Consider the following 27172-nt stretch of genomic DNA (forward strand, 5'->3'; position numbering starts at 1 on the left):
GCTAGGATGGAAGGGCCTATTTACTGGCGTCTGCCCCTGCCCCTCCCCTCCCCCCTCCCCCTAGCCTGCTAAATCGCTGGTTGCTGGGTCTGATGAAGTGAATGCTTCCTAAGGGAGAGCTTGAGCATGAAGTATATAATATATATTCCTTGGTGAAGATTCCTTTTAAAAGAATAAAAATTGTTAGTCTTTAATAATACATGTGGATGATTTGGTCTTAAAACTGAATTTCACTAAATCAGCTAACCTAATTAATATAGTAGCTATTCACAATTAATGTACATTTTATATTATACTGGATTCAATTCACAGTTTTGGCTAATACCAGAACTGTATCATTGAATACGGTATAAAATAAAATGATAAAAACATAACCAAAGTAAAATTACAATGCACAGTTCCCTTTGCAAATTTCTGAGTAGACTGTAGGAAAACCAGGGGGGAAAAAAGCCTAGAAGGCATCATTCAAGCAGCAACTGGAGCAACTGCTCATAACAATAGCTAATATTTAGAGAGTACTTACTGGGTGCCAGGAGCCTTTTATGTTATTCCACTTGGGTCTGAGAATGTTCCTGTAAGGCATTTATTAGTCCTAGTTTTATAGGTGGGGTTTAAGTAACATGTCTAGGGTGCTTAACTAGTAGTAGTAGAGCCGCATTTTGAACTCAGGACTGTGACTGTAGACTGTCCTTAACCGCTATGCCAAACAACCCATCAGCGATTCTGATTCAGGCTGGATGGTATTAGATACGTAGGGATAAAATGAAGCAGCTTAGCTTGCAACAGCTATGAAAACGGGCAAGTCAAGCCTTTGAATGAGTTCTGAACCTAATCAGCAGGGAGATGCTCAATAATGAGATAGAACTTGTTAGCAAAACGCATCCCCCATCGTTACCCTTAGCCCAGTGCTCTTGGTGTGTGTAGCCTACTGGAACTTTTGTGTAAATTCCTCTGTGGTAATAATTGGCTATGAATCTAAGGCGGCACTGTTTTTAAGTAGGGAAGGACAGTTACAGTCTCCAGGAATGGTGAGGATGGTACAGTAATAAGTCAGAATTTAAACGTGGAGAAAAAAAGAGCAGGACTGCATAGTAGTGTCCACTGAAATAGTCAGGTGTGTGAACTGTTTTGTACCTGGTCCTTACAGATGTTAATCCTTTTGTCATGCATCTAGCATTGGGGGACACCTCCATCAGGACTCCAGACATCCAGTCACGTAGACAGATGTGGGCAAGAAGTTGTGGCAGGGAGAATGCCAAGGAAAATAGATTAGTGAAACTGTTCTTGAATTTTGCTTTCAGAGATACTCAAAGCTGACACTTGAGACACTCCCATTTTTAAAAAATTAAAGATTAATGATGTTTTCTCAGCTTTTTGTTCTTAAAAGCTCTTCTATTTGATTGCCTCTGGTGAAGATTGAATGTCTTACTTTTTGTCATATCTGTCATTGTTTATAGTTATATTGGTACTACAGAAAGGGTAAACTCCAACAATATATTCACTGGTGGTGTTTCTCATTGCTGTTACTTTAGTAAAAGAAAAGAAATACTGGGTTTTCCAAAGTTCTTTTAGAACTATATAATAAATTATTTCATTTTCCAAATGCATTTGCCTGCTTAGTATCCAACCATGGCTACATTTTGGTTACATGTCATGATTAAGTAGAATATAAATTAACCACATAATGGTATGGTAATTTGACTTGGTCCTGCTTACCTGAAAGATGGTAACATAAAAAACAATTATTTGGGTATTAATTATTAGACTGAAATGACATGTTGTGAAACTATATGACCTGTTTTCCTGGGCGGGAAAATTATCCTGTTTGTTTTTGCCAAAAAGAATGAAGGCTTTTTGATTTCAGAAAATGTGTGCCTCTCCTTTTCCTATTTATTTAATTGAGGGAAAGGAAAAAAAATAATGTCAAAAAAGCATTCCAAAAGCTTTGCCCCTCTCCTTGCCTTTAATCCTCTTTAATAACTATTGTTATTGTTTGTTTCTTTAGTAACAATAAACTGTTGTTTCCTTTTCACTCGCGTTTTAGAAGAACCATGAAAGAGGCATGAGCAATTACAGGGCCAGCGCCCACCCTTACCTTTGCTGCTTGTAAACTGTGAGGCGTCTGGCAAACAAGGGGTTAATTAAAAATCAAGTCTGTTATTAGGCTTTCCTTTTTTTGAAAGGTCCAAAATAACAAATATCTTACTCTTCAGTCAGAACTTTTACTTAGATATTCTTTGCTTAATCAAATAAATGAGCTTGATTATAGTTTAGTAAATGTGTTATTTGATATTGTGGACTCTTTCATCAGCTTTCACTTGAATCAAGAAAGGTAACACCTGTGGGTTGGTTCACAAAAGCCTCTTTTGTTAAATGGACACCCGCAAGCCATGAGGCAATTACATTTGTTGCTTGTACTATAAAAGAGGCACTTAACTAGACCTCAGTAAGTATTGCTGAGAACTAGGCTTGATTCTTTTGTCCAGCCCTGAGATTAAGTTTTAGCCTAGCTCAGGAAGTAAACCTCTGACGTAGAAAGGAAAAACAAGAATGATCTAAGGGTTCTTTTAATGCTTTAAAATTTAGCTCTAAAGTTAGTTGTATCTGAGACCCTGGGAAAATTCAGATTTGAGCAAAAGTAAAATGTTCTATATGGCACTTACTGTAAAAATATACCTGTATACTCTTACTCAGACTCATCTATTCATTCCAGTGACCATAGCAGATTTCCAGAAGTATAAAAAGGAAAAGTATCTAACTATTAAAAAGTTTTGGTTATGAGAAGTAACCAAATAAATATTTATCTAGGAATAAATAAAACCTAGAATTGGGGATTTCCATTTTTGTCCACCTGCAAAACATTTATTACAGATGCATTTTTTGAAGCCCTCTTCTACTTTAGTTGGAAAATTATAGTAGCTTTTTAATAAATACATCTAAAAGTATAGTTTAATATATTTTATCTGTTAATATTTTGTTATAATAATGTTGCTATAGGATTTTTTTCTCTTATCTTGCTTGAACTTTCAATTTAGTGATAACAACTTGGTTAATCCAGCAGACAATAACTGTTTTGAGTTAGAAGGACATTTTTGTTCTGTTCCTTGACTCACTCCATGAGGCCAGGTTTTGGGTTTCAGACCCCCATCCAAACTCTGTTGTAATTTGTTTGTTTAAATAAATGAGTTCTTAGCTAGACTAATATTTTAGTTACCCAGACATCTGGTGACAATACTGCTAATTGCAGTCATTTACTTGTACTACACAAAGAAGCAGAGCCGGCTCTCTGGATTGGAACTTAGGCCCTTTCTTTCCATACTACCAAAAACAAAAAAGAGTTTTTTTTAATTCACCAATGTTCCCTTTTTAAAAAGTCCAAGTATCACTGAAAGGGCTAGGACACATTAAGTACGTGTGTACTTTAAATTGTCTAAGTAATAACATACTGGTACATTTTGAAACATAAAACAAACTCTTGTGTTTTCTTTAAACATTATACAATTGCCCTGTAAGTTACTTTTTCCACTGACTATACATTCATGTAAATTTATTAGGTTTTTTTAAACAAGCTATTATTATATAAATAAACATTTCTTTTTAACCTCTGCCTACTGAGGAATATTTATACTGTTGTGAATTTTGAGATACAAGTAACACCATAGTGAACTTCCCTGTTCCTACATAATTGCAGGCTGAGTTTGGCAAGTCTTTCCTGGAGATTTTGATCGGGAAAGGGTGAAAAAAATCATAGAAGAGACTCCGCTGAAGGGGGCACAAGGTGATGCCAAAGGCACGGTTTACTTATATCAAAACTTTGAGTTCTCACCAAAAGGATTCTATTCATATTATTATGAAGTATGCTAACAATAAACACTTTACATTAGATAATTTTAACCTGTTTCTGGTGCTGAACTTGCCTTTCAGCCATTAAAAAAAAGACCCTAGAAAATTGTACAAAATATGTCAAACAACTACTTTCAGACAGTGCATAGCAGGCAGTACGAGATGGATCCCAGAGGGAAGGGAAACAAACCTGGCAAGCCCTATGCTTGCCCCAGCCTCTGCCTTAAGGCCGGTTTCAGGAGGCACAATGGGGGAAAACTCAAACAAAGCACAGCAGTCTTGCTCAGTCGAAGACGTGAGATTGTTAGGGTAGAGGGAGGTTTAAGTGGTGGGAATTTATGAATCAAATCACCAGGGACTGCTGATACACAGGATGGTCTCCAGAAGTTTATGTAGGTATTCTCTTGGCTTTTGGGCTGAATGCATACTAAGTTGTGCCTGCTTATGGTGAAACTTAAGATTAACTGTGCAAAGAACAACTAGTGGGGAGCCGAGTAATTCCTGGAGCTCACACAGGGCTGAGAGGTGTTTGAACTCTGGCCAGAGTGGAGAGATCTCACTGAATATCCAGAGCATTCAGTAGAGACCTTGGAATATCACGCCCCAGTAGTAGGGCAAAAGAGAATGATGTGAGCTAGGTCCAGCCTAAAAAGCCTAAAAACAAGGCTTGAGCCACAGCTAAATGAACTGCCTCCTCCAAAACAGACAGACCTGTCCAACATTTAATGTACTCTAAAGAAAGACAACAAAATCTACTCCACAAATGAATGTCCAACTCAATTACAAATTGCTAGATATGTGAATTAGGAAAATGTAACCCATAACCAGAACAAAAATCAGTTAAGTAGATCCAAAAGTGGCAGAAATAATGGAATTAACAGATGTGTTATCCAAAACAACAATTCTAAATATTTTTAAGGATCTGAAGAATGAACATAATGAGGAAAGAAATGGTAAATATAAAAAAGAGCCAAATGAAATTTCTAGAGCTTTAAAAATACATTGTATATTCTCTACAGTAGATAGAAACTACAAAAGATCCCAGACAAGGAGAAAACATTTATAATACCTGTCAAAGGACATTTTAATCAAATGAAGGTATATACAAGATCTTAAAATGAAGAATAAGAAAAAAATGACCCATTTTTAAAATGGGCTAAATATTTTAACACTTCACAAAAGATACATAACAGGCACAAGAAAAAATGCTCATCAGAGAAATGCAAATGAAAACCACAACGCGATACAGTAACTGACTAGAATGGCAAAAAAATTTTAAAATGAAAACATCAAGGTTTTGGTACAGCAGGCACACTCATACCTTTCTGTATGGAGTGTGAAATGGTATAATCACATTCGAAAATTTTAAGGCCAAGTATATACTTAGGACCTAGAAATTCTACCTCAAGGCATTTACTGAAATTAGACTTGTACATGAATGTTCATAGTGCTTTATTTGTAAGAGTCCCAAACTGCAAACAACTTACTTATCCATCAATAGGGTCATGAATAAATGTGATTTACAAGGAAATACGACTAGCAGTAAAAAGGAAAGAATGACTGATACAAATCTACAACATGGATGAATCATAAAAAATTGCTGAACAAAAGCCAGACACAAAATAACATCTACTGTGCAGTCTCATTTATATGGAATTTAGGAACAGGTCAAACTACTCACTAGTAACGGAAAACAGATCACCTGTTGGACTGGGTACAGGGGTAGGGGGTCGACAGGAACAGGGACTTTTTAGCGTGGTAGATACGCTCTCCATCTTCATTGTGGTAGGTGGTTTTACAGATGTGCATATTTTCCAAAATTAGTGTCAAAATTTAAAATGAGTGTTTCACTATATGTAAAGTGTATCTCTATAAAACTGATTTTTAAGGTCTATGCACCTGCTCAATACTAAAAATAGTTCTGTGTTTCAGAAGTGGAATAATTTCAAACATTGTGAATTTTCTTACTGGGAAGCTGAGTAATTGATGGAGAGGTAGGGCCAGCAAAAGATACTGCTTTCATTTTAAAAGACCCACATTTAGAGATTTTCCTGTGTATAGAGAAGTGCTCATTAAAGGTACTATAAGCAATGAGATTCTTTGGTTTGTGTACTTTATATGAAACATTGATGTCTGTGAGATACATAGATTATTCCTTTACCATAAATGGGTATTATTATGTATAGGCTTAACCTACTCATTCAGATAAGTACGGTTAACATGTCCCATACTGGAACCTGTTTCTTCTATTAAATATCAGTAACAGTACTTGACAGGTTGTTTTAAGGGTCAGATGAGTTTTTATTTCTTATTAAATAAACCAGAAAGGCACATACACATACTGGTTTGCATTATTGTTCCACTGCTTGTATCAAGGATGAGGTGTAGCTAGCCTGGGCTACACTCTTCCAAAGGCTTCTTTCTGGTGATATGTTGTGGGTTTCTCTTAGCAGATTTCTTTCTGTGCTTGTTAATTTTACTATACCAGAGGTAAAACTTCATGGCTATATTTAGCTAATTTGGAAGAAACTTAGGTCATAAATACCACCAAAGTGACTGTATTTTATAAGAATTTCTACATACTAATATTAATCACCAGCAAATATTTTGAGTTCCAGCTTTGGTTTATATCTGGTTTAAGTTGTTAGTATGTTGCCTTATGAGCCTATACAATTTCTTCTTTTGCTTTTACTGATGTCCCTAACTTTATGATGGAGAAACTGGGAATTTAAACACAATAGATGTTCACACTGTGGCTTCTCCCAAGGCAATACTTCAGAATTTAATGACACATGGCTTTTCCAAATACACTTTTTTGTTCATTTATGAACTGAGATAAACTCATTTGTCTACTTGAGCAGTCTTATGCTTCACTGCACACAAATCCATTTGTATAGGTAGGAACTAGCCTCACTCTTGACTCTAGAACTTGGAACTAATAACACTAACAAAAGAGAGTGATCCTCTGGCCAAGTAGCTCAGCTGGTTAGAACATCATCCTGATATGCCAAGGCTGCAGGCTTGATCCCTGGTCAGGACACATACAAGCAACGGATACATCAAAAAGTGGAACAACAAATCGATTTCTTTCTCTTTCCTTTTCCTTTCCTCTCTGTAAAATTAATCAATAAATAGTCATCTTATAGTATCTCATATTCTTTCAAGAAACCTATGTCCTTTCACTACAAATAGAGAACTTTAACATTTAAGTGTATCTAAATAAAAATAACTTGATTCATTTTTGACAAGTGTTTCTACAAAGACATTCCAACATTATATAATCTCTGATGTAAAGTGAAATTAAAGTTTTATATGCTTGTATAAATTTATTTTTTCTAAATGGTAATGGGAGGGGAGAAATAAATAGCTCTCAGAGGACTTTCAGGGTGGTGAAAATACTTCGTATGATACTATAGTAATGGATATGTGTCATACATTTGCCCAAATCCATAGAATGTACCAATCCAAGAGTGGACACTAAGGTAGACTTTGGACTTGGGATGATTAGTGTAGGTCCCCCAAGTGTAACAAACATATCACTGTGGTGGGGATACCAGTCACACCCGCAGGCTGTGCATCGTGCGGGCAGGAGGCACATGGGGAATCTTTGCACCTTCCTCTCAACTGTGCTATGAACCTAAAGCATTTCTAAAAAATGAAGTATTAGAAAAGTAATGAGTGACATTTTAAAAAATTGCAGCCATTTCTTTTTAAACCCAATAGGAATATTTTTATTCATACATGATTTTTAAGTAATAACCAGTCAAAGGAACAGTGAAAATAAATTCCTGACAGATCACTTTGGACAGAGTAATATAATTCAACTCTTTTGGATAACACAAACTATAAGATAAAAACTCCTTAAATGCAGTCTTAAAGAGTGTTGCTATAATTTTTTAAAGCTTATGCTGAATAGATATGAGCAAATGTCTCATCAAAGAAACCTTTTTCAAAGAAACATGTTCTATTCTAAACATGCTTGTCATTGAGTAAAAATTTACATTTATGCTATTTACCAGTTACTACACAGGACATACAGGAGTCTTTTCATTTAGAAGGTTACTATCATTTATTTTACAACTGATGGTTTTATAATAGGTCCTTCCAGTTCTTGGTGGTCATTATTGAAGTATAATGCATTAAAGATATGGCCTGTACAAAGGCAGAACAGGGATCCTAATTAGAATTCTGACAAGCTCACTCCAATAAAATGATGAGATTATTTGTAATTGATGTCACAATCAATTACCATTTAGTTTATCAGGAGCAGTCTAATCGGTCTGGCCTTGGTACTGGCCCCAGGATGTTGCTGAATGAGTGGCGACCCTGCTTATGCTGTTACTGAGACAGGAGGGCACATTTTCAGTCAGCATCCTAATGACCTCTTTTTGAAGTCTGTTAAATTAATGACCCTGCCATACTGTTTTGATCTCTTATAACCCCAGTTTGGGGTTTGTATAACAAACTAATGTTTGGGAATCATGTGGCAAAAGTAGATAAATAAATAAAATAGGTCTTTAAAAAAGTTGAAACGTTAATATTACCAATATTTAATAAAACATTTTATCATGTGAAAATGAAACCATAGGGTTTGCATGTAATACAAGAGAACTTTAGCACGTTTCTCCCTACCTGCACAAAACATACTTTATAGTAGTACCTAAATTTGTTTTTTCATTATTAAAGGGGCTGTTTTCTTTGATTACAGGTGCCAGTGGGTCACGTTTGGTTAGAAGGTGATAATCTACAGAATTCTACAGATTCCAGGTACTATGGACCTATTCCATATGGACTAATAAGAGGACGTATATTCTTTAAGGTACTGTTTTCGGCTTAAAGTGTAGGCTTTCTTTTCTGAGCTGGGGGAGAAACGTTCCCTTCAAAGTGAACTTTGAAGTCTTTAGGCTGTCAGTGGATTTAACTGTGGTAGTAACAGTTATGAAAATGTTGGCTTGTAAGCTATAAACATTACCCATTGAGAATTCCTCTCATTGAGACAGGTAATTGATTTTTTTTTTTTTTTTTTGCTTGCATAATAAAGTTCTAACTACCTTAGTTGCACTGTAGCATAAGAAGCTTTTAATTTGAATGTCCAAAAATTTTTGTCTCATACATTCTTTACAACCACGTTCATATCCTGAGACTGTATTAATATGCACTTGGACAAGAGCAGTCTAGAGGCAGACTGTCTTAATGCAGGGATACCTCAGTTAAGTACAGTGAGGAATGGACACATCATGGTTGTCGTAAGTATAAGTTTCTTAGGAAAGATTATTGTTTCCACTGGCTTCTCCTCTTCATCACAATCAGTAAGGAGAAAAACACATGAACATTTAGGAGTAATTTATAGGATTCTTTACACTTGAGCATATATTCCAGTACTTACATTTACAGTTAACTTTGAGGGTAGTAAAAGAAAAGGCAGATACATACATTCACACATATATACAGTTGACCGTTAAGTAATACGGTGGTTAGGGGCACTGACCCTCATGTAGTTGCAGGTCTCCTATAGCTTTTGACTCCCCCACAGACAGGTCTATGTTATCTAGTATTTGTTCCAGGAAGCCTGCAGATAACAAATCTGTGGATGCTCAAGCCCCTTATGCATTATAAAATCTGAGAACAATGCACGTAGTTAGCCCTCCGCCTCCTCCACGGATTCCCAATCATGGATCAAAAGTACTGATTTTAATCCACTGTTAGAAACCTGGGCACACAGAAGGCCAACTGGACATTAATTGAAAAAAATCTGTGTATAAATGGACCCACACAATTCAAACCCGTATTAGAGTTTAAATACATACATGTATAAATTTTACTTTCTAAAGTCTTATTTTGATGTAGAAAATTTGTTCTTGAATGAAGAATAAAGAGGAAGTGTTTCGTTCTCTGGCATAGAGTAAAAGCATGAATGAAAAAAAAGCAAGATGATGATGATGTAACATCACTTACACTAATTGTTTTCTGTCACATTTTGATTTTACAGATTTGGCCTCTGAGTGATTTTGGATTTCTACGTGATAGCCCTAATGGCCACAGATTTTCTGATGATTAATAAGTATTTAGTCTTTTCATTCTTGTCTTCTGTTCAAGTGAATTTATTATTGCCACTCAAACCATGTATTTACTAATAAACTATTTGCTTCTCAGTTTGTGATTTTTAATTGTTAAATGTAAAGAATAAATAACACACAATTTTACACTATATTAATTCAAAATGTATGAGTAAAAGTAATCCAAAACAAATTGTCTAAATTTTATGATAGATATAAAAATATTTTTACGGGGAAATCTGGATGACCACCTCACTTTTAAATTTTTAGTTTTGTAGGTATAATGAAAAGTAATCTCATGGATATGCTTTATACTTTAGCTACATTCACAAGTCAGAGTAGCAGACTAGTCTTCCAAGTCCAAAGCAACAATAAATAAAAAGAGTTCAACCTAATAAGCAGCAGCTAAGCCACAAGCTTGGCTCACCGTTTGAAATTAAGGTTTCAGTGAACCCATAAAGGATTCCTTTCTAAGTCCATTTTAAATGTGTTCTCACTTATACATAGAATATTAAATGTATAGAAAAATAAAATCTTTAGTTTCCTGTCATCAATGATACATTATAAAAATCTATTTCATCACACTAGCAAAGCAGTGTCCCGCATTCCCAAACCTAAGCACTAATACTGTATCTTAGTACACTGAAGTAAGGAAAGTAATGCGCCTGTTTCAAACCTAAAGCTACCATTCCCGAAACTGTGTTCGAAGCTGAAGACGGCAGTGACAGGCAGCTCACCCCCTTTAATGTAGCTGCAGGGAGGACGTGGGACTGCAGTGCCAGAGCTGCAGTCAGGTCTTCTGGCTCCAAGGCTGCCCTCCTCTTTCCAGTTGCCACTCTGCCTTCTTTATTCACTTTCAAATAACCTCATGAATGTTCATATTCAGGCTTCATTATGGGAGAAATAGGCTCACATGTTATTCTCAAAGATTCTCATTTAATTCTAATGACCTGAGATTTTTAAGACAGTTGTACAATAGGCATAGAACTGACAGCTGGAAATGTCGTGTTACCTCGAAACGTAGTAACTATAAAGGAATATGATGATATTGTGACCCATTAAAAGAGGAGACACGCTTATTTAAAGAAACCAGTAAGTTCTCAAGTAGGAATTTGCTAAATATAATTTATAATTCAAAACCCTTTTCTACTGATTTTCTACTGATCTGGGGTAGACTTTGTGTATTATCTTTGCAAATAATCGAGATGACCAAAATAAGGATCTTTTTCTTGGCCACCTTCATACAGTTAACAAAGTTGGAATGGACTGTCTTCAGCACTCCTGAATATACGTTAAAGGATTCCACTTAGTGCAGCAGTTCTATAATTAATGAACAAGTATCACAAGAAATCAGGGTAACTTCTTCTACTTCATCCTTGGAAACACTGTATCTTCCACCACAACGGCAACTCAGAGAAAAAGAGTGATCATCTGCGAAGGAAACAAAAAAAAATGCTTCAAATGCTTACATGCACTGACAACATCACAGACACACACACACAAATGCAATTTACTCCACAGAAATTGCAAAGCAAAAGAAAGCTCAGTATATATAAAATATATTAAATGAGAACTTGAAAAAATATAGGGGCAGTGTTTATAAAAATTATCACAGAATCTTTATCTGTAGAGGAGATGGACTAAGCTGTTAAGTCCAGAGATCTTGGGGTGACAGCAGATGCTCAGAAGCGACCCAGGAAATTTACTTGAAGTCTTTTGTTAAGATTTACATAAACTTTACATTCTTAACAATGTGTCTGTAAAATATTTACAGTAAAATATGTCTGTAAAGGAAAAAAACAACCCTGTCTTAAAAGAGCATGCATTTGCCTGGAGTATTTCCTTTTAAAGAAAACTCTGCTAGAACTTAACTGTTTCTCAAATTCAACATCTGAATATATCTGGTGTGGTAGCATACTATTTTAAGAATCCTGACTCAAATAAGAGGTCTGTCCAGAAAAAGTCCAGCCATTGTTAATCTAACAAGAATGGTTTGTGCTACATCGATGTAACCTGGCAGCCAAGAACAGTGGACTGGAATGCGCATGCGTGAATGATGATGACTTCGCTGTAGTCAGTGGGGGCATTTGTAGTCAGTGGGGGCATTAGGCACTGCTGAGTGAGCATGTGTACTGTGTGGCCGTCACATTCAAAGTGAATAAAGCGATGAATTTGCGTCAAAATTTTGTGTTAAGCTTGAACAGTCCTCTGTGGAAACTATTCAGATGATTCAGAAGGCCGCAGCTCTGGGCAAATGGTGATTGGCAGCTTCATCATGACAATGCACCTGCTCACACATCACATCTCATGCAGAGTGTTTTGGCGAAACATCAAATCACCCAGGCGACTCGGCCCTCCCACAGCCCAGATTTGGTGCCTTGCGACTTCTGGTTTTTCCCAAAAACTAAAATCACCTTTGAAAGGGAAGAGATTTCAGACCATCAGTGAGATTCAGGAAAATACAACGTGGCAGCTGATAGCCATTGGGAGAACTGTGTGAGGTCCCAAGGTGCCTCCTTTAAAGGGGACTGAGGCATCATTGTCCTGTGTATACTGTTTCTTGTATCTTATACCTTTTCCAATAAATTTCTCTAGTTTCCATATCACATGGCTGGATACCTTCTGGACAGACCACACACACACACACAGGTGTGTTTTTCTGCGAGTGTACCTGTATGGTTGTTAACCAAATGATTTGAGAACCAAAGGGCAATCACTGAAGTATGATGCCCAAAAGAGGCACTATGGTGTAACACTGAGTCTACTAATGTGAAAACTTTATTAAATCTGTCATTTTCCTGGGAAGCTGAAATGCTTCTGTCCTTAAACTGAAAGAATTCCTGATTTACTGGTCATTCAATTTTACTGTCACTGAGAAGTGACTATCAAAGAAAAATAATTACTGATCACATTATTTTACTAGTGTCATAATGTATTACATAGATAAATGAACTAAAGTCTCAAGATATGATTTCTTAAAATCAGACATCTTCATTTAATTCTCGTTTCATTTTTTTAACACTTAGATCTCAACATAGGCCACTAAAAGAAAAGAGAAAAAAGGATAGAAAAGAAACAAATTTAACAGCCTTGTTTTTGTTCTCTAATCAAGTCTGGCCTTGGAAAAATGCAATTAAATGAACCAACTTGATGTGTTTCTTTCATTACATGTATTCATTCATCCTACCATGCTTTTTATTTTTTACCACATGCCTTTTTTTCTCCACAAGGAAAGAAATTTCATTTTGAATTTAAAAATGATAACACCTTCCCTGTCTGAGCCAATATACATGTTACAGTAGGGCATACTTTCATAGTGAATTGTTTTATTATTAAATTGTTTAAAAATGCACATATTGTAGCCATTGGTTTTCTTAAGCTAAATCTCCATGTTTTCGTACCACCTCAGTGAACACTGAGAAGTAATTTGAGGTGACATGCGCTCAATAAATGAGGCAGAGGCTGCCGTGGGCTACTGTGGAGTTTCGTCATAGATGATTCCAAATGTCAATGCTCACTAAAAACTCACATGTGTAGTTAAATTTCTTCTTATATTATACTTCTATCACTAAATAAAGTGGTATCTTCATAGAAATCATCATTTCAAATATAATGAATGAAGACAAAATGGCCAAGTTGTATATGAGATTAGCTGTGAGGAGAAAGGTTAAAACTTCGGTCTCTGAGGAGTTCTTCAGGTATGCCGTGTAAGGATAATAAAATGTACCATTTAACTGTCCTGGATCAGGAAGCTGAAAACTTCACTGTGTGTATACCATGTAGTGTTTCATTCACCTGTGCGTGCTAAATCTTCACGTCCCAAGGCTATTCTGAAAGTGACTGTGAAGAAACCTTCAAACAATGTTTTACTTGCCCAATTGATCTGCTTTTTATTTAACTTCACCTGCCAAGAATGCTCTTTTCAATTGCAAAAAACAACTCAAATTTGCAAATCCAATTGTAAAACTCATGTGACTAGTCTTTAGATATTCCTGCAAAAATAATGGCTTCATGTAACTGTTGCTCAGTATTTTCTCTCACAAGGATGAGAACTATTCAAACCCTAAATTTAAATAAGCATCTAGGGACATCCTGTAGTTTTAAGATTAACTGAAGAGGCTTATAACTGATTCAGTGGCTGTGGCTGGGATTCCTCTGTGTCGTCTTCACTGACAAGTTTACTTTAGGAAGTCTCAAGGACAGAAACACGTTTTGATAACGCTTGATTTCATGTTGTGTACTTCCTTCAATATCTTAGCATTTTCACTTGTATCAAAAAGTGTGTACGCCTGTTGACTGAACAGATTCTTGAACCACCAATCCATATTCTTAACTTAAAAAAAAAATCTTATTTTTTTAAAATGTTACTGAAGGAAAAAATTAGAAAACGCAGTTTTCACTATTCTCACATTGTCAGAACAGTAAACAAAATATACTAGTCACATCAACTACAGCAAGAACTAATTTGTCTCATAAGAGATTAAACACACACACATACTGATTGATAAGGTAGCAATATGGTATTTTCAGAAAGTTTGTTTAGTTGGGCAGGTGTCCTGATAAATGACAAATTCTATTCTGTCCCCCTCATGATCCACCAGTGAAAGCCTATTCCACTAGTGTATTCTGTTTTCACAGCAACAGCTCTTCCAGATTTTGCTCAAGAAATTATGTCAGCCCCTGGGAGGCCCAGTTACACAAAACCTTGTTCTTCATTCATTTACTGCAAATAACAATCTCTACTCCAGGATTTCGTTTGGCACTTTTGGAACAGAGTGGTCCATAGGCAGAAACATGATCCTCTGACAGAGTCGATATACCCAAGTTTTTAAGAGCACTAAGTTAAGAATTTGCCACTAAAGTATTTCATGGAACTTGGTTTTAGGAAGGATGGGCTGCTTATCTTCTGCCTATTCACACTCATTAGTTAATTTTTATAAAGCCCAAGGGAATTTGTATCCCAGGCCACGTAAGATTTCTTCATTTGACCAGAGACACACAGAAGTGTGGTATTCACAGCTTCTTCTCAGAAAAAGGAACTTAATGTCTCGCTGGACCAACTCACAGAACTACCAAGAGTGGAGAAATTAGATTTAGATATTCAAATTCTAGTAGTAGGAAAGTGAAAAAAAAAAAATGACTTCATGGTGAGTAAAAAGGAGTGACATTTTATTGTCCATATAAGACACAATCAAAAAGTGAGTAGAAAATCAAGCTCCAAGTAGAAGAGAGTAACACTGAAATGCCTGCCCTAACAGTTTATGATTCCATGTAAAAAAAATTCTAATGGAAATTCATCTCTAACGTCAACATAGGGAGGACAGAAAAAATTATGCTCCTTAACTTTATTTTCCCTATTACAAAGATGGTGACTAAAAAAACCAAAGTAGTTTACAAGAAGAAAACCTTATGAAACCTATGTAACATCTAAATAGAATAGCAAAATAATAGAAATGGGTTATATAGGGGGACATCAATAATTGAAATTTAGAAAACAAAAATATTCCAGACAAAAACACCCACATATAGCAAAAGCCAAGATATTATCTCTAAGATTCCAAATATCCTAAGAATTTTTTCCCATACAGAAAATCCCTAATATTTTCCTGTGTGGTAATCAAGAGAGAAAAGAATTCCAACCTTTGTTCCAAGACATTTCTTCAAGATACACTTGAGCATCTACTGGTCCCATATTTCTTAGATCATCTTCTGTAAAATATAAAATGAGACACTTAATTTTGATACTTTAGTCATAACCAGGAAGAATGCTGAAAAGGCAGCTCCAGCCCGGTCAGGATAATTCTAATTTACTTACCATTTTATAACTTAGCTTACTACTTTTTTTTTCTTTAATTCTCACCCAAGGATATTTTTCCATTGCTTTTAGAGAGAGGAAGGGAGAGACAAACCGGTGTGTGAGAGAGACATCAGCTGGTTGCTTCCCAGATGTGCCCAGACTGGGATCCAACCCACAACCTAGGCATGTGCCCTGACCAGAATTGAACCTACAACCTTTTGGTTATGGGATGATGCTCCAGCCAGCTGAGCCACACTGGCCAGGGCTTAGCTTACTACTTTTACAGCAGTTAAGGCTACCTGACTTCAGCTGACTAAAAGTTCCAGAGCTTACCACTTAAAAAACTTTAGCAGTCAAAATCTCATCATTTTTCATAAATATGCAACATGCAAAACCATAAAGTTGATTTTGATTAATTCCTTGTGATCAATTAGTGACCTCTATTTTATGAGACAGGAAAATTTCCTTTTTGTCAGAGAAACCGTTATCTGTAACTAAGGCAGGCAGCACAGAGCTGAGTAAAAATAACTATTTTAATCTTAATTCTAATATTTTAGTAGCTTTTGAACCTGACATATATCAAGTTATTTCTAACTCACCTACTTCAGAAATTCAGTTGCTGCGGACTGAATTGTGACCACCCCCTCACACCCACCCTGCCAAATTCACATGCAGAAGCCCTAACCCCCAATGTGACTGTATTTAAAAATAAGGGTTTTAGGATGTAATTAGCATTAAAGGCGGTTGCCAGAGTGGGGTTCCAACCTGACAGACCTGGGGGTCTTATAAGGAAGAGGGAGGTCTCCATGTGTGTGCACAGAAGGCACCACAGGAGGACACAGCTAGAAAGGGGCCATCTGCAAGCCAGGGGGAGACCTCAACAGGAACCATATTGACTGGCACCTTCATTCTGGACTTCCGAGCCTCTAGGCAGGTGAGACATTTCTGTTGTTGAAGACACCTAGTCCACGGAATTTAGTTATGGCACAGGGAACAGACTAATACAAGGATGTTTTACCAATAAAATCAGATCTGGCTAAAAGAGCTTTAAAGAATAAAGCTCTATCCAAATATAAGGGGCTATTAATCATCTAATTTTTATTTGCTTAAAAGTAATTAATAGGTATCTTAAAAGAAGAATCACTTTAAAATATTTCGATAACCATACAACAAAACTATATTGTGTTGATGTTCCATTGCCATTTCCTGGGCCAGTTTTCGCTATAGAAGGTCCAAAGAAGCCTGGAATTCCAACTAAATTTAGTAAGAGCATGGCCCAGGTAGCATAAGCATGCACTCTTGCTTACAGTTAAGTGTATTTTGGGACAAAGAAAGCAACTAGAGATGAGAAGCACTTGCCTTTGTTTTTAGAGGCATGTGACATAGTTCCTGTATGCTGGTATCACTCTTTTAAGCATAAGTGCTTAAAAGAGACTAAGTGCTTGAAAGAGACTACTAAAATCAACTCCTACTCCAGTGAAATTTTCTTTAGTTGTCTTGCTAGTCTCTTGTTCACTTGCCGAGAATGTTCACTTGCTTCCCTTTGTTCTGTTGTGTGAATGCCAGCAATTTAATTATATTTAATAACTGCCTGTTCTTTATTGGTGAGTTATACAAATTTAAAATAGATAAAAAGATTATACAATATTGTGAAATCACTGTGGTTTTCTATTACGTGTATCCAATATTGTATCACTTCATATTTACTGGGTACCAAAAGTCTATTAAACTGTCCCTAAAATCCAAAGATACACACTTTGCCTAGTGGTCAGGGGTACTTCCTCCATTTCTGCGTGCTCACTGAATAGGTGATGCACAGTGTATCAATATATAGAGTAATTTCTGAACAAACGAAACAATTTCCACATTCTAGATAAAGTAGACTTGGCTATATGTTACTCAGTCTTTCTTTCTTCCTTCTGGAAATGAGAGAAAAAGAGAGGGAGAGAAACATTGTTAGGTTGCCTCTCATATGTGCCCCGACTAGGGGGCCACACCTGCAACCCAGGCATGTGCCCTGACTGGGAATCGAACTGGCAACACTTCGCTTTGTGGAGCAATGCCCACCCAACTGGGCCTCATTGGCCAGGGCCATATTCCCATTTTTTTTTTTTTTTTAAGTTCTACTAAAAGTCTCATGGATGGAGGGGAAAAATCACGTTTCAATTTCTTACTCAGAAGGACCAGGATATTTTGCTTGAATGGGGAAATAGTTTCAGATTTGAAGAATAGGCGTAATTAGCACTTAACAGATCCTGGCAAGGGGAAAAACAGGTACAAGTGATTTACAATCAAGTTGCCTATATACCTTAGAGATAAGAAGTGTTTCTGAAATCACTTAAAGCTTCTTTATCTATCTACTGATGGTCACTTGGGCTCCTTCCGAATCTTAGTTATTGTAAATAGCACTGCAATGAACACAGGGGTGCATATATTCCCAGAAGTGGAATCACTGGGTCATAGGCAGTTCCATTTTTAATGTTTTGAGGAAACTCCATACTGCTTTCCACAGTGGCTGCACTGCTCTGCATTCCCATAAACAACACAAAACAGTTCCCCTTTCTCCACATCCTCGCCAGCACTTGTTGATTTACTGATGATGGCCATTTTCACAGGTATGAGGTGATACTCACTGTGATGTTAATTTGCATTTCCCTGATGATTGGTGATATTGAGCACCTTTTCATATGTCTATTGGCCATCTGTAGTGGCTTTTCAGGTCCTTTGCTGATTTTTAATTGGGTTATTTTTTGGTGTTGAGTTGTATAACTTCTTTATAAATTTTGAATATTAACCCCTTATCAGATGTATCATTGGTAAATACGTTCTTTCATTCAGTGGGCTGTCTTTTCATTTTGTTGATAGTTTCCTTTGTTGTGCAAAAACTTTTTAATGAAGTCCCATTCATCTATTTTTTTCTTTTGTTTCCCTTGCCTGAAGAGATATTGCTACAATAAATGTCCAAGGTTTTACTGCCTATGTTTTCTTCTAGGATTTTTTGTCTTTAATCCATTTTGAGTTTACTCTTGTGTATGGTGTAAGAAGGTGGTTCTAGTTTCATTTTCTTGTATGTATCTTTTCAAAGTTCCCAAAATCATTTATTGAATAGACTATCTTTAACCTATTGTATGTTCTTGCCTCCTCAGTCAAACTTAACTGACTATAAAGGTGTGGATTTATTTCTGGGCTATCAATTCTGTTCCACTAATCTTTATGTCTGTTTTCATGCCAGTACCATGCTGTTTTGATTACTATGGCCTTGTAGTATAGTTTCATACCTTTGTGGTGGGGCAGGGTCTCAGGGAGTTGTCAGAATGAGGCCAGCAGAGTTTATCAGGCCCAAAGAGACCAAGATTTGGCTGTGTGAAGGGAGAGCTCTGCATCGGTTGGGCGAGCAAGGGGAAAATGGCCACTGTCCTAGAGCCACACTATGCAGTCTGTCCCAGATTGTGCCAGGAGCCCGATCTCAGACGGGTTGGGCCACTGGGAGTTGAGAGGATGGGGTGAGTGGTTCTCCCGTGGTGGAGGGGAGGGATGCCAGTCAGGCTTGGGGGAAGGTGGAATGAGTGGCCCCCTTGCCAGAACCACAAAACTCAGTCTGTCCCAGGGTCTACCCAGAACTGGCAGGGCAGAGCCACCAGGAGTTGGGACGGTGTGGCCACCGGGAGCATGGAGAATGGGGCTAGCAGATTCCTGTAAGGGGGAGGCACCAGTCAGGTTCGTGGTAGAGTAGGAGGAATGGTCCCTGACCCAGAGCCACACCACTCAGTTACTGACACCCTCTGAGTCTGCCCAGACCTCTGCACCTGGGTCCACACAGGTGCCTCCTCAGCTGGGAGCAAGCTCCTCAGGGTGGGGCAACTGGGAGTCTAGAGGTGGGCTATTGCTTTCCCCTAGGCTGTTGCCATATGGGAGGAGTGCTCCACCCAAGAAAGAAAGGCCCTTTAAGAGGGTGCCTTTGTCTCTAGCCCTCTCTTCCTGATGGACAGGATCCCTGCTAATTTTCATAGCCAGATGTTATATGGGCACCTCTTCCCAGCTCTGTTGCTCTGGGCTGGGGAACATGGCTTGGGGCTGAGGCCCTGCTTTCTTAAGGGGAGCTTTTGCACTGAGCTAACCCTCTGGAATTTCAGCGACCACCAGTGGGACCCAGGCCAGCCCTTTTCGTGTCTCCCTCCTTCCTACCAGGCTCAATGTAGCTTCTTCTGCAAATGCTTGGTTATACGGCTTCTCTTCAGACAGTCTTCAGTTGGCTTTTCATGTTAATTTCTCTGTATTTTAGCTGTAATTTTAATTTGGCCCTGCAAGGAACTGAATGCCCACTCCACCTAGTCCACAGACATCTTGGATCCCCCTGTTTTTGTTTTGTAAGTTTCCTTTTAAAGATTTTATTTATTTAAGGGAGGGAAAAAAGAGAGTGAAAGACACATTAATGTGCGAGAGAAACATGGCTCTTGTACACCCCAACCTGGGGACCTTGGCCCACAACCCAGGCGTGTGCCCTGACTGGGAATTAAACCAGTGATCCTTTGGTTCACAGGACAATGCACAATCCACTGAACCTCACTGGTCAGGGCTGTTATTTCTTTTTAAACAATTATCTTTGCTTTTCCACCACTGTAGTTATAATTAGAGAATTTAATTCATCCCTAGCCCTTAAAGTAACTTACAGGAACCCTGTAATTAGTCTTGATAATTGTCTGTCAAGGCATTTGCAAAAAAGATAAATTACTTTTCTTGAGTATTACATATAAACTTTTTTGCTCGTTGCAATGAAAGATTTTATTGGGTTGGCCAAAATGTCTATATGTATTTTCTGTAAAATAAAAGACATTTTTCATTTTCACCAATAATTTTATTGATTTGGATATTTTGAGTATGTTGGCTATCTCCCACTATTGGCTTGTAGTGGGTAGAGGCCAGGGGCGCTGCTAAACATCTTCCAATGCATAAGACAGCCCCATGGAAAAGAATTATTTGGCCAAAATGCCAATAGTACCAAGAAACTTCACAAACCACTTCTGACATGTTCGATCAGTCACAGCACCTTCTCCATAGACTTAACAAACCTTTTTTCTGTGTGTGTTTTATTGTCATTTTTACGTTTCTTGCAATAATAAAACATAATAAACTGAAAAGGTTGCCTATCTTCTTCCTTCTTCAGTATTAAAATGGCTGCACAGAAATTCACCCATTCTAGTAAGTTTTTTTTAAGGGCATGCTGATACGACAGTTGACCCCATACAACCTAATAGAATTGCTTCGAATGAAGTTAAAGACAGTAAGCACTACTAGAGTCATCATATGGAAAAAAACTAAATGAGTTTTTTGGCCAATCCAATAATAAGTATCTGAAAATAGAAATCCTATCTCAGAATTTTCCTGTTAAGATGCTACTACTAAAAATGTTGAGTAAACATAAATTGACTTAGAAAGTGATTTAATTAAAGGAATAGAGGCTAGATTTAAATCTGGATCTTAGCTACAGATGGTATAAAAAGAAAAAACAGCCACTGGAAAGAAAATGAATTGCCAGGCATTTGGCATACTCTGTCTTGGAACCACGATTCCTAATTCTTTTGAAGTGAATAGATTTAGCTTTTTCTAAGGTTTCTAGGAACATTTAAGGTCTGTTCACACCTCGTGTAGTGCTGGCATACATAACCAAACATGGGGACAAGAAATTTTCCAAATATATTTACATACACGGTAGAAAGCAATGCACTATATATAATTAAAGAGAAATTCCTAAGGAATGTAATTAATGATGAAATCAAATAATTTATGTGGTTACTTGAAAAAAGAATCTTTAAACCTTTAGAAGTATAGGCCCTTCTGACCTTGTGTTCTATTGGATTTGTCTGACAACAAGAGGTGAAAGAATTCTGTGGCTCCATTGTCTCAACGGTGGGATCTAAGAAAACACTGGCAGGACTCATCAGAGAGGTTTATGAGCCTTCAATTCAAAGAGATTAAAAGGAAAATCTACAGAGATGCTTTCACACTGAAGAATAACATTAAATAACTATTAGCAGCTTGGTTCAGTAAAGCTTACTAGAACTCTCGCTGGGTCATTCACAACTTTCTAAAAGAGGAAAGGTTTTTTTTTCAGCTCCATTTGGGAATCAATAAATATTTCTTACTTCTTACAAGACAATGGAATTCCAGTCTTTTTAAACTTCCTCTTAATGACACTAAAATTTCTAAAACAACTCTTTGTTTGCTGCCTAAATAATACTTCCTAATCCTAGGAAACTTTTTCTAACTGTAGCTACAATTCAAATAAATAAGTATAAGTAAATAACAGCAACAAAAAGCTACAGAGGGAAGGAATTTAACTTTGTTATGCCTGAGGTATCTAAAAGTCTCAATCAGCCCACTATTGGCCCGAAGTCTAAGTCTATCTACAGCTGGGTCCCAAACTTTCATGGGTACTAGTGTCTTGTTGCTCAAGTGATCAAGTCCCCAGAATGCTCTCATGTAGCAAGTAGTCCACTGTATTTACCTTTATGCCATTTAAGATATTTAAAGTTTACTACCAACTTAAAGAAGTCATCTATGTATGTTAAAAGCAAACAGTACATTCCTTTGGGTCTCAGTATCTTCCTGTTTAAAAACCAAGTAATTTAATTCTAAACAATCATCTCATCCTTAAAAAATCATTTCACTATACATAATTAAATTTTTCACATAAGAAATGACTTGAAGGAAATCAGTTTCCTTGTCCTTAACAGTCTCTGTTCTTTGATAAGAGATTCAGGATTAGCCCACATTTAACGGGAAACCTATTCATTAAATTATAAAGCTCTATAATATTTTCCCAGATAGAATTAGAGTCACAAGTGTAAGGGCTTTCTATATCAAACGAAAATTACAAATTTGGAGTTTAATTATGGACTGGAAGAACTACAGTGCTTTTATAAACTAAGCCATAAGCCAATTCTCATGAAAGGTACCAAATAAAACCCAGAAAATGCATTTCATGTTTCATTACCGAACAGGTAGAGCAGCAGCAGAAGTAAGTCTGGCCTCTTGTTCTGACCCTCAAATATGCCTCGTCTTGAATATTTGGAACTAAAGATAGTAGTGGTACACACCAATTTAAAATTTGGCTGCCTAGCATAATGATGAAGAGTCACAGAATGAGGCCCTCTGTGGGTCGGTCAGCTGGTTAGAGCTTCATTCCCGATACACCAAGGTTGTGGTTTTGATCCCTGGTCAGGGCACATACAAGATTAAACCAATGAATGCATTAAGAAGTGGAACAATAAATTGATACCCCCCCCCCCGCCCTGCCACTTCCTCTCACACTCTAAAATAAGTAAAAAATCTTTTTTTAAAAAGTCATAGAATAGCTATGAATTTCCCCTCTATTAATTACTGGCTATATAACCTTAGTCAAATTAGTTAGCCCCTCTGAGCTTCAGATTCTTTCTCTGGAAAATATTATTCCTTCCTTACAAGGTTGTTAAACAATTTTTAAAAAACAATTACCATAGTTTCAGTACTCAATAAATGACAGCTATTTTAACTCTTATTATTTCATAATGTTTGTGTTGACCTGTCTATACCGTCATTGTTGGGGAGGTGGGAGAGGCCTCAGTGTAGGAAAGCAGCAACTGTTGACTTCGTCTGGATTTGTAAATGTTAAGTTCGATGTACTTCGCTATGGTCAGTCCCATTAAATTTGACCCATTACTATCAAAACTGTATCAATATAATTACCTTCTGAAGTATCAAAAACAATGAAAGCTGGGAAACAGAAAAAAATCAAAATAATCAATTTGTGGATTGAATTCAGAGGTGAGAAGTGATGGCGGATGAGCACATCAGAGAAGCTTTTTTGGTGGTTCGGGGAGGGAGACGAACACCGTGAAGAATCAGAATGGGAGGGTGTTCTGAGTAATGACAAACCGCATTAGCAGATGCGTTTGGGAGCCCTGAACTGCCCAGGGGAGAGAATTCACATGAGCTTTGTGATTGGTGACAAGGTTAGAAAAAGCAGTTAGGCACAAACTTAAAATCTTCTGTCCCATTTAAATTCCAGGTGAACAGGTAAATGTTATGCTCGGGAGGGAGTGGTTATAAAAGTTACTAGAGGAATAAGAATAAAGAAAACTAACCCAATCAAAATGTGAGACTGTGGGAGAAGGCCAATTAGCAGCTACAAAAGAGATCTGGATATGTGCTATAATTTGGGTATTGACTACTGTGGTAGCTGTGAGCATAAGATCACATAGAAAAAAATAAAAGGAATGTCAGCACTTGTTTCTAATTCACTGGCTGTGTAGTGAGCAAAGGCGAAGTAATCAGAGTGTAATATGAACCTGTTTCAAGTCTGGGAAAAAACAAGCAATGAGAACGGCGATGCAGCCTTGGTTTTGGACCCAGTGATTTCAACTGGGTCAAGTACCCAGACAGACATTGGGAGGGAGGTTACAGCTGGAGACATAAACTTCCCCAAATCATATGTTTCCTCTATTAAATCAGAATCCCCAATTATGTCCTAACATACCAGAATTATGATCATAATTGTGCCCATAGGTTTCTATAGCATTATTTGAAACTAGCCAAATTTTATCTAAAAGCATTGAGAAATGATCTTAAAGTATGTTTTCATTTCAAAAACAGTTATTTGCATATAAGTAGAAGTAACAAATAATGTGAGTAGTCATCTTCTTGTGACAAATAAAACGGAGCAGGAGAACTCTCAGAAAGTTTTGTCTGGACTCTCTTCTCCCTCTAAAGAAAATGCCAATCCCTAACTGTCTAGATGGATTTTCTGCATCATTTCACATATTTACTTTTCCCAGAAACAGTCACACACACACACACACACACACACACACACACACACACACACACACACTCACTCACTCACACACACACCCGCCCTCTGATGCTTATCTTTAAGTTTTACCTCAAGCACATTTTTATAGTCCATTTTCAAATTCCTAAAATCAAACGGAAACACTGATATGACCATAAATGGAAAGCCTAATCTGACCACAACGAGTATTTCGTAAGGGTCAGTTTTAGTACATAATTTACACAGATATCATTCCTAACAGTTAACTCAAATTCATGTCATCTACATTTACAAGAATTACTTCCCTTCTTGTGGAGTTAATCAGTCTTTAGCATTAACTTGCTTTTCAGAAAGGCTCCTTATTCTGACCTTAAAGAATTACATATTGATTCAGCCATCTGACATAAATGTTGTTGGGGGTTTTAAGATATTTTCCTCATTTGGTTCAAGATGAATTTGCTTACCTCCCATTATCAAATATTTGTCCTATTAAATAGATGAGGTGAACTGTATGATACCACACCAGAAATGACCTTTTCTATCTAGCTGACTAACTCTGAGTAAAGTCACACTAACTTTACAATGTCTAGTCCAAACTCCTCCTGAGCCAGGCTGTTTTTAGTATCTTGGCCAATTGTTTAGAGTGAAGGCTCCACATTTCCAAAATAATTCACTAACAGAAAACCAAGATACAACTTAACACAAAATAACACACCACCAAGGGTTCCCAACACAATCCCCTTAGTTTTTTAAAACATTATTTAATTTGACTGACTTCATGTGAAGATCTGTTCCTCTTCAGGTCATGGAGAAGTAACCTAACTCATAAGCTGTGTCACTCTATAGAGCCCCTGAGACATCAGAGATGTGTGTGACTGTCATTATGAAACTATTGAATCATGATCCCTATTATTTTCCCGTGATATCCTTCTGATGTGTTTTAATGTGCTTAATATATGAGAAAATTCTCTAAGATTTATAAAGGCACCAAAATCTATTTAATGGATATTATTCAAGTGAACATTTTATAAGTCTTGGAAAGATTTTCCACGAGTGTTCATTTGGTTGTCCAAAACGCAAAGCCTAATCTCGAACAACTACATACCGTTCAAGAGAACATGGAAAGCAGACTTGGGAAGACTTTCTTTAGAAACAATAAGGTAAATATGCCAACTGGAACTAATTGATTAAATCCACTAGTTAACACCGCTTTCAAAATGTATACTCTCTGGGAACTGAATATCATTCTTTTTTTAGATTTGCTATTTTTCAGCCTGGCCAACATTGCCCTAAAATGTCAACTAGAAATATAGAAGTGGAAACAAAGAAGAAAAAAATATATGTACTTTACTTTAGGTTATCTACCCTGGACTTTTTCTTTATTAGAACTCATTGATCATTTCTTTTGTGAAGCAAAGAAATATGGATGTCAAGGGCTCCTTTAAATGATCTTTTAGAGAAATAAATGATTGTGGGCAATACTGATGAGGCTTTCCTTGCAACAGGGCACCATGAACTGTGAAATACTGATATAAGAATGCATTCAACATTAGCCAATAAAACATCTCCTGCCTCAAATTTATTTTATACTCCCAGTTTAAAGGCGGGCAGGAAACAAACATATTTAAAACGTACCCGAAGAAAAGAAAGTTCTACAATGGACTATCACTACAAGCAAAAAGAATTCTGTATAACAAAGCTATTTCCATGTCCGTAGGGGGTGACCCAGGAAAAAAAAGAGTGCTTTGACCTGGTTATAACAAATTCTCTCTGTCTTGGTAACCTATCTTGGTCTTTAACAAATTATCACTCTCAAAGGTTTTCCTTCTACCAAATCTAAATCCTTTCTGTGAGAAGTTCAAGTTCATTTCCGTCTTTTGAGGGGCCACTTACTGAAAAAGGGTCAAGAAGAAAAACTTAATTAAAAAACAAATGACAATATGAAACTAGGTTTATTATGAGACTTTTAAAATAGCCCTAGTATGAAACTTGAAAACATCAAGCTATATTTGGGTAAGCGACTTCTATTTCTTATCTAAACAGCAAGCCAATCTCAATTTAAAACGGAAAGAAAGCATTTTCACTAACTGGAGCCTCTAGTTAACAAAGAAGATATTTAGTACTTAGAGCTGAACTATTTCTACTTTTCTTCTAGAATATCTTAATTCAGCCTGCTTGGAAAGCTTGCAAAGCAATGTGCCATTATATAAATCCCGAGCGGAAGATCTGCCTCGTTATCTGAATCATGAATCATGACCAACTCTCACTGTATTTGGTTTGTGTAAATTTTATTGTGACCTTATCAATGACCTAGAACCCTATGAAACAGCAGGCCACAGTTGCTCTCATTAAAAACTTAAAACCAAGGACTCAGAGTTCAGAAGAAATCCACATCCCAAGGACATATCAAAGGCAACGGGAAAGGCTTGAAGATGTTGACTATTTGTTCTTCCAGGATCTCTTTCAACCTTCTTTCATGCAATTCTATTACCCACGTCAAACTGTTTCTTATTTTTCTCCATCTCTGGTCTACCCCACCCTATACCATAGCAAGAGAGAATAGTTTTTGATTCTTGATCTCTCCCTACCTCTTCTCTCCTACGACAGCAGGCGTCTAGTCAGTTTCACGGCCAGGTTGTTAATAGAACCCAGGCTGCGGGGCGGCAG

The 27172-nt window shown here is 37.0% G+C and overlaps 2 protein-coding genes across 4 annotated transcripts in view; one reads left to right on the forward strand and one right to left on the reverse strand.

Moving 5' to 3' along the window:
* IMMP1L (inner mitochondrial membrane peptidase subunit 1) overlaps positions 1-10025 on the forward strand; it is a 60155-nt gene extending 50130 nt beyond the window's left edge. For all 3 annotated transcript variants that reach the window (XM_054585966.1, XM_054585965.1, XM_054585964.1), the window contains 2 exons: positions 8552-8662; positions 9833-10025. In XM_054585966.1, the coding sequence (XP_054441941.1) occupies positions 8552-8662; positions 9833-9901 (180 nt within the window). In that variant the 3' untranslated portion in view covers positions 9902-10025. The remainder of the gene's footprint in view (positions 1-8551; positions 8663-9832) is intronic.
* A 367-nt stretch (positions 10026-10392) lies between these two features.
* Positions 10393-27172, reverse strand: part of DNAJC24 (DnaJ heat shock protein family (Hsp40) member C24) — a 48386-nt gene continuing 31606 nt past the window's right edge. The window contains exons 4-5 of the mRNA XM_054585967.1: positions 15540-15608; positions 10393-11330 (exon numbers count right to left, since the gene is read on the reverse strand). Coding sequence (XP_054441942.1) covers positions 11206-11330; positions 15540-15608 — 194 coding nt within the window. The 3' untranslated portion in view covers positions 10393-11205. The remainder of the gene's footprint in view (positions 11331-15539; positions 15609-27172) is intronic.

This window comes from Pteronotus mesoamericanus, unplaced genomic scaffold, assembly GCF_021234165.1.
Source record: "Pteronotus mesoamericanus isolate MK-2021 breed Mesoamerican mustached bat unplaced genomic scaffold, CSHL_Meso_final contig_90, whole genome shotgun sequence".
Lineage (NCBI taxonomy): Eukaryota > Metazoa > Chordata > Mammalia > Chiroptera > Mormoopidae > Pteronotus > Pteronotus mesoamericanus.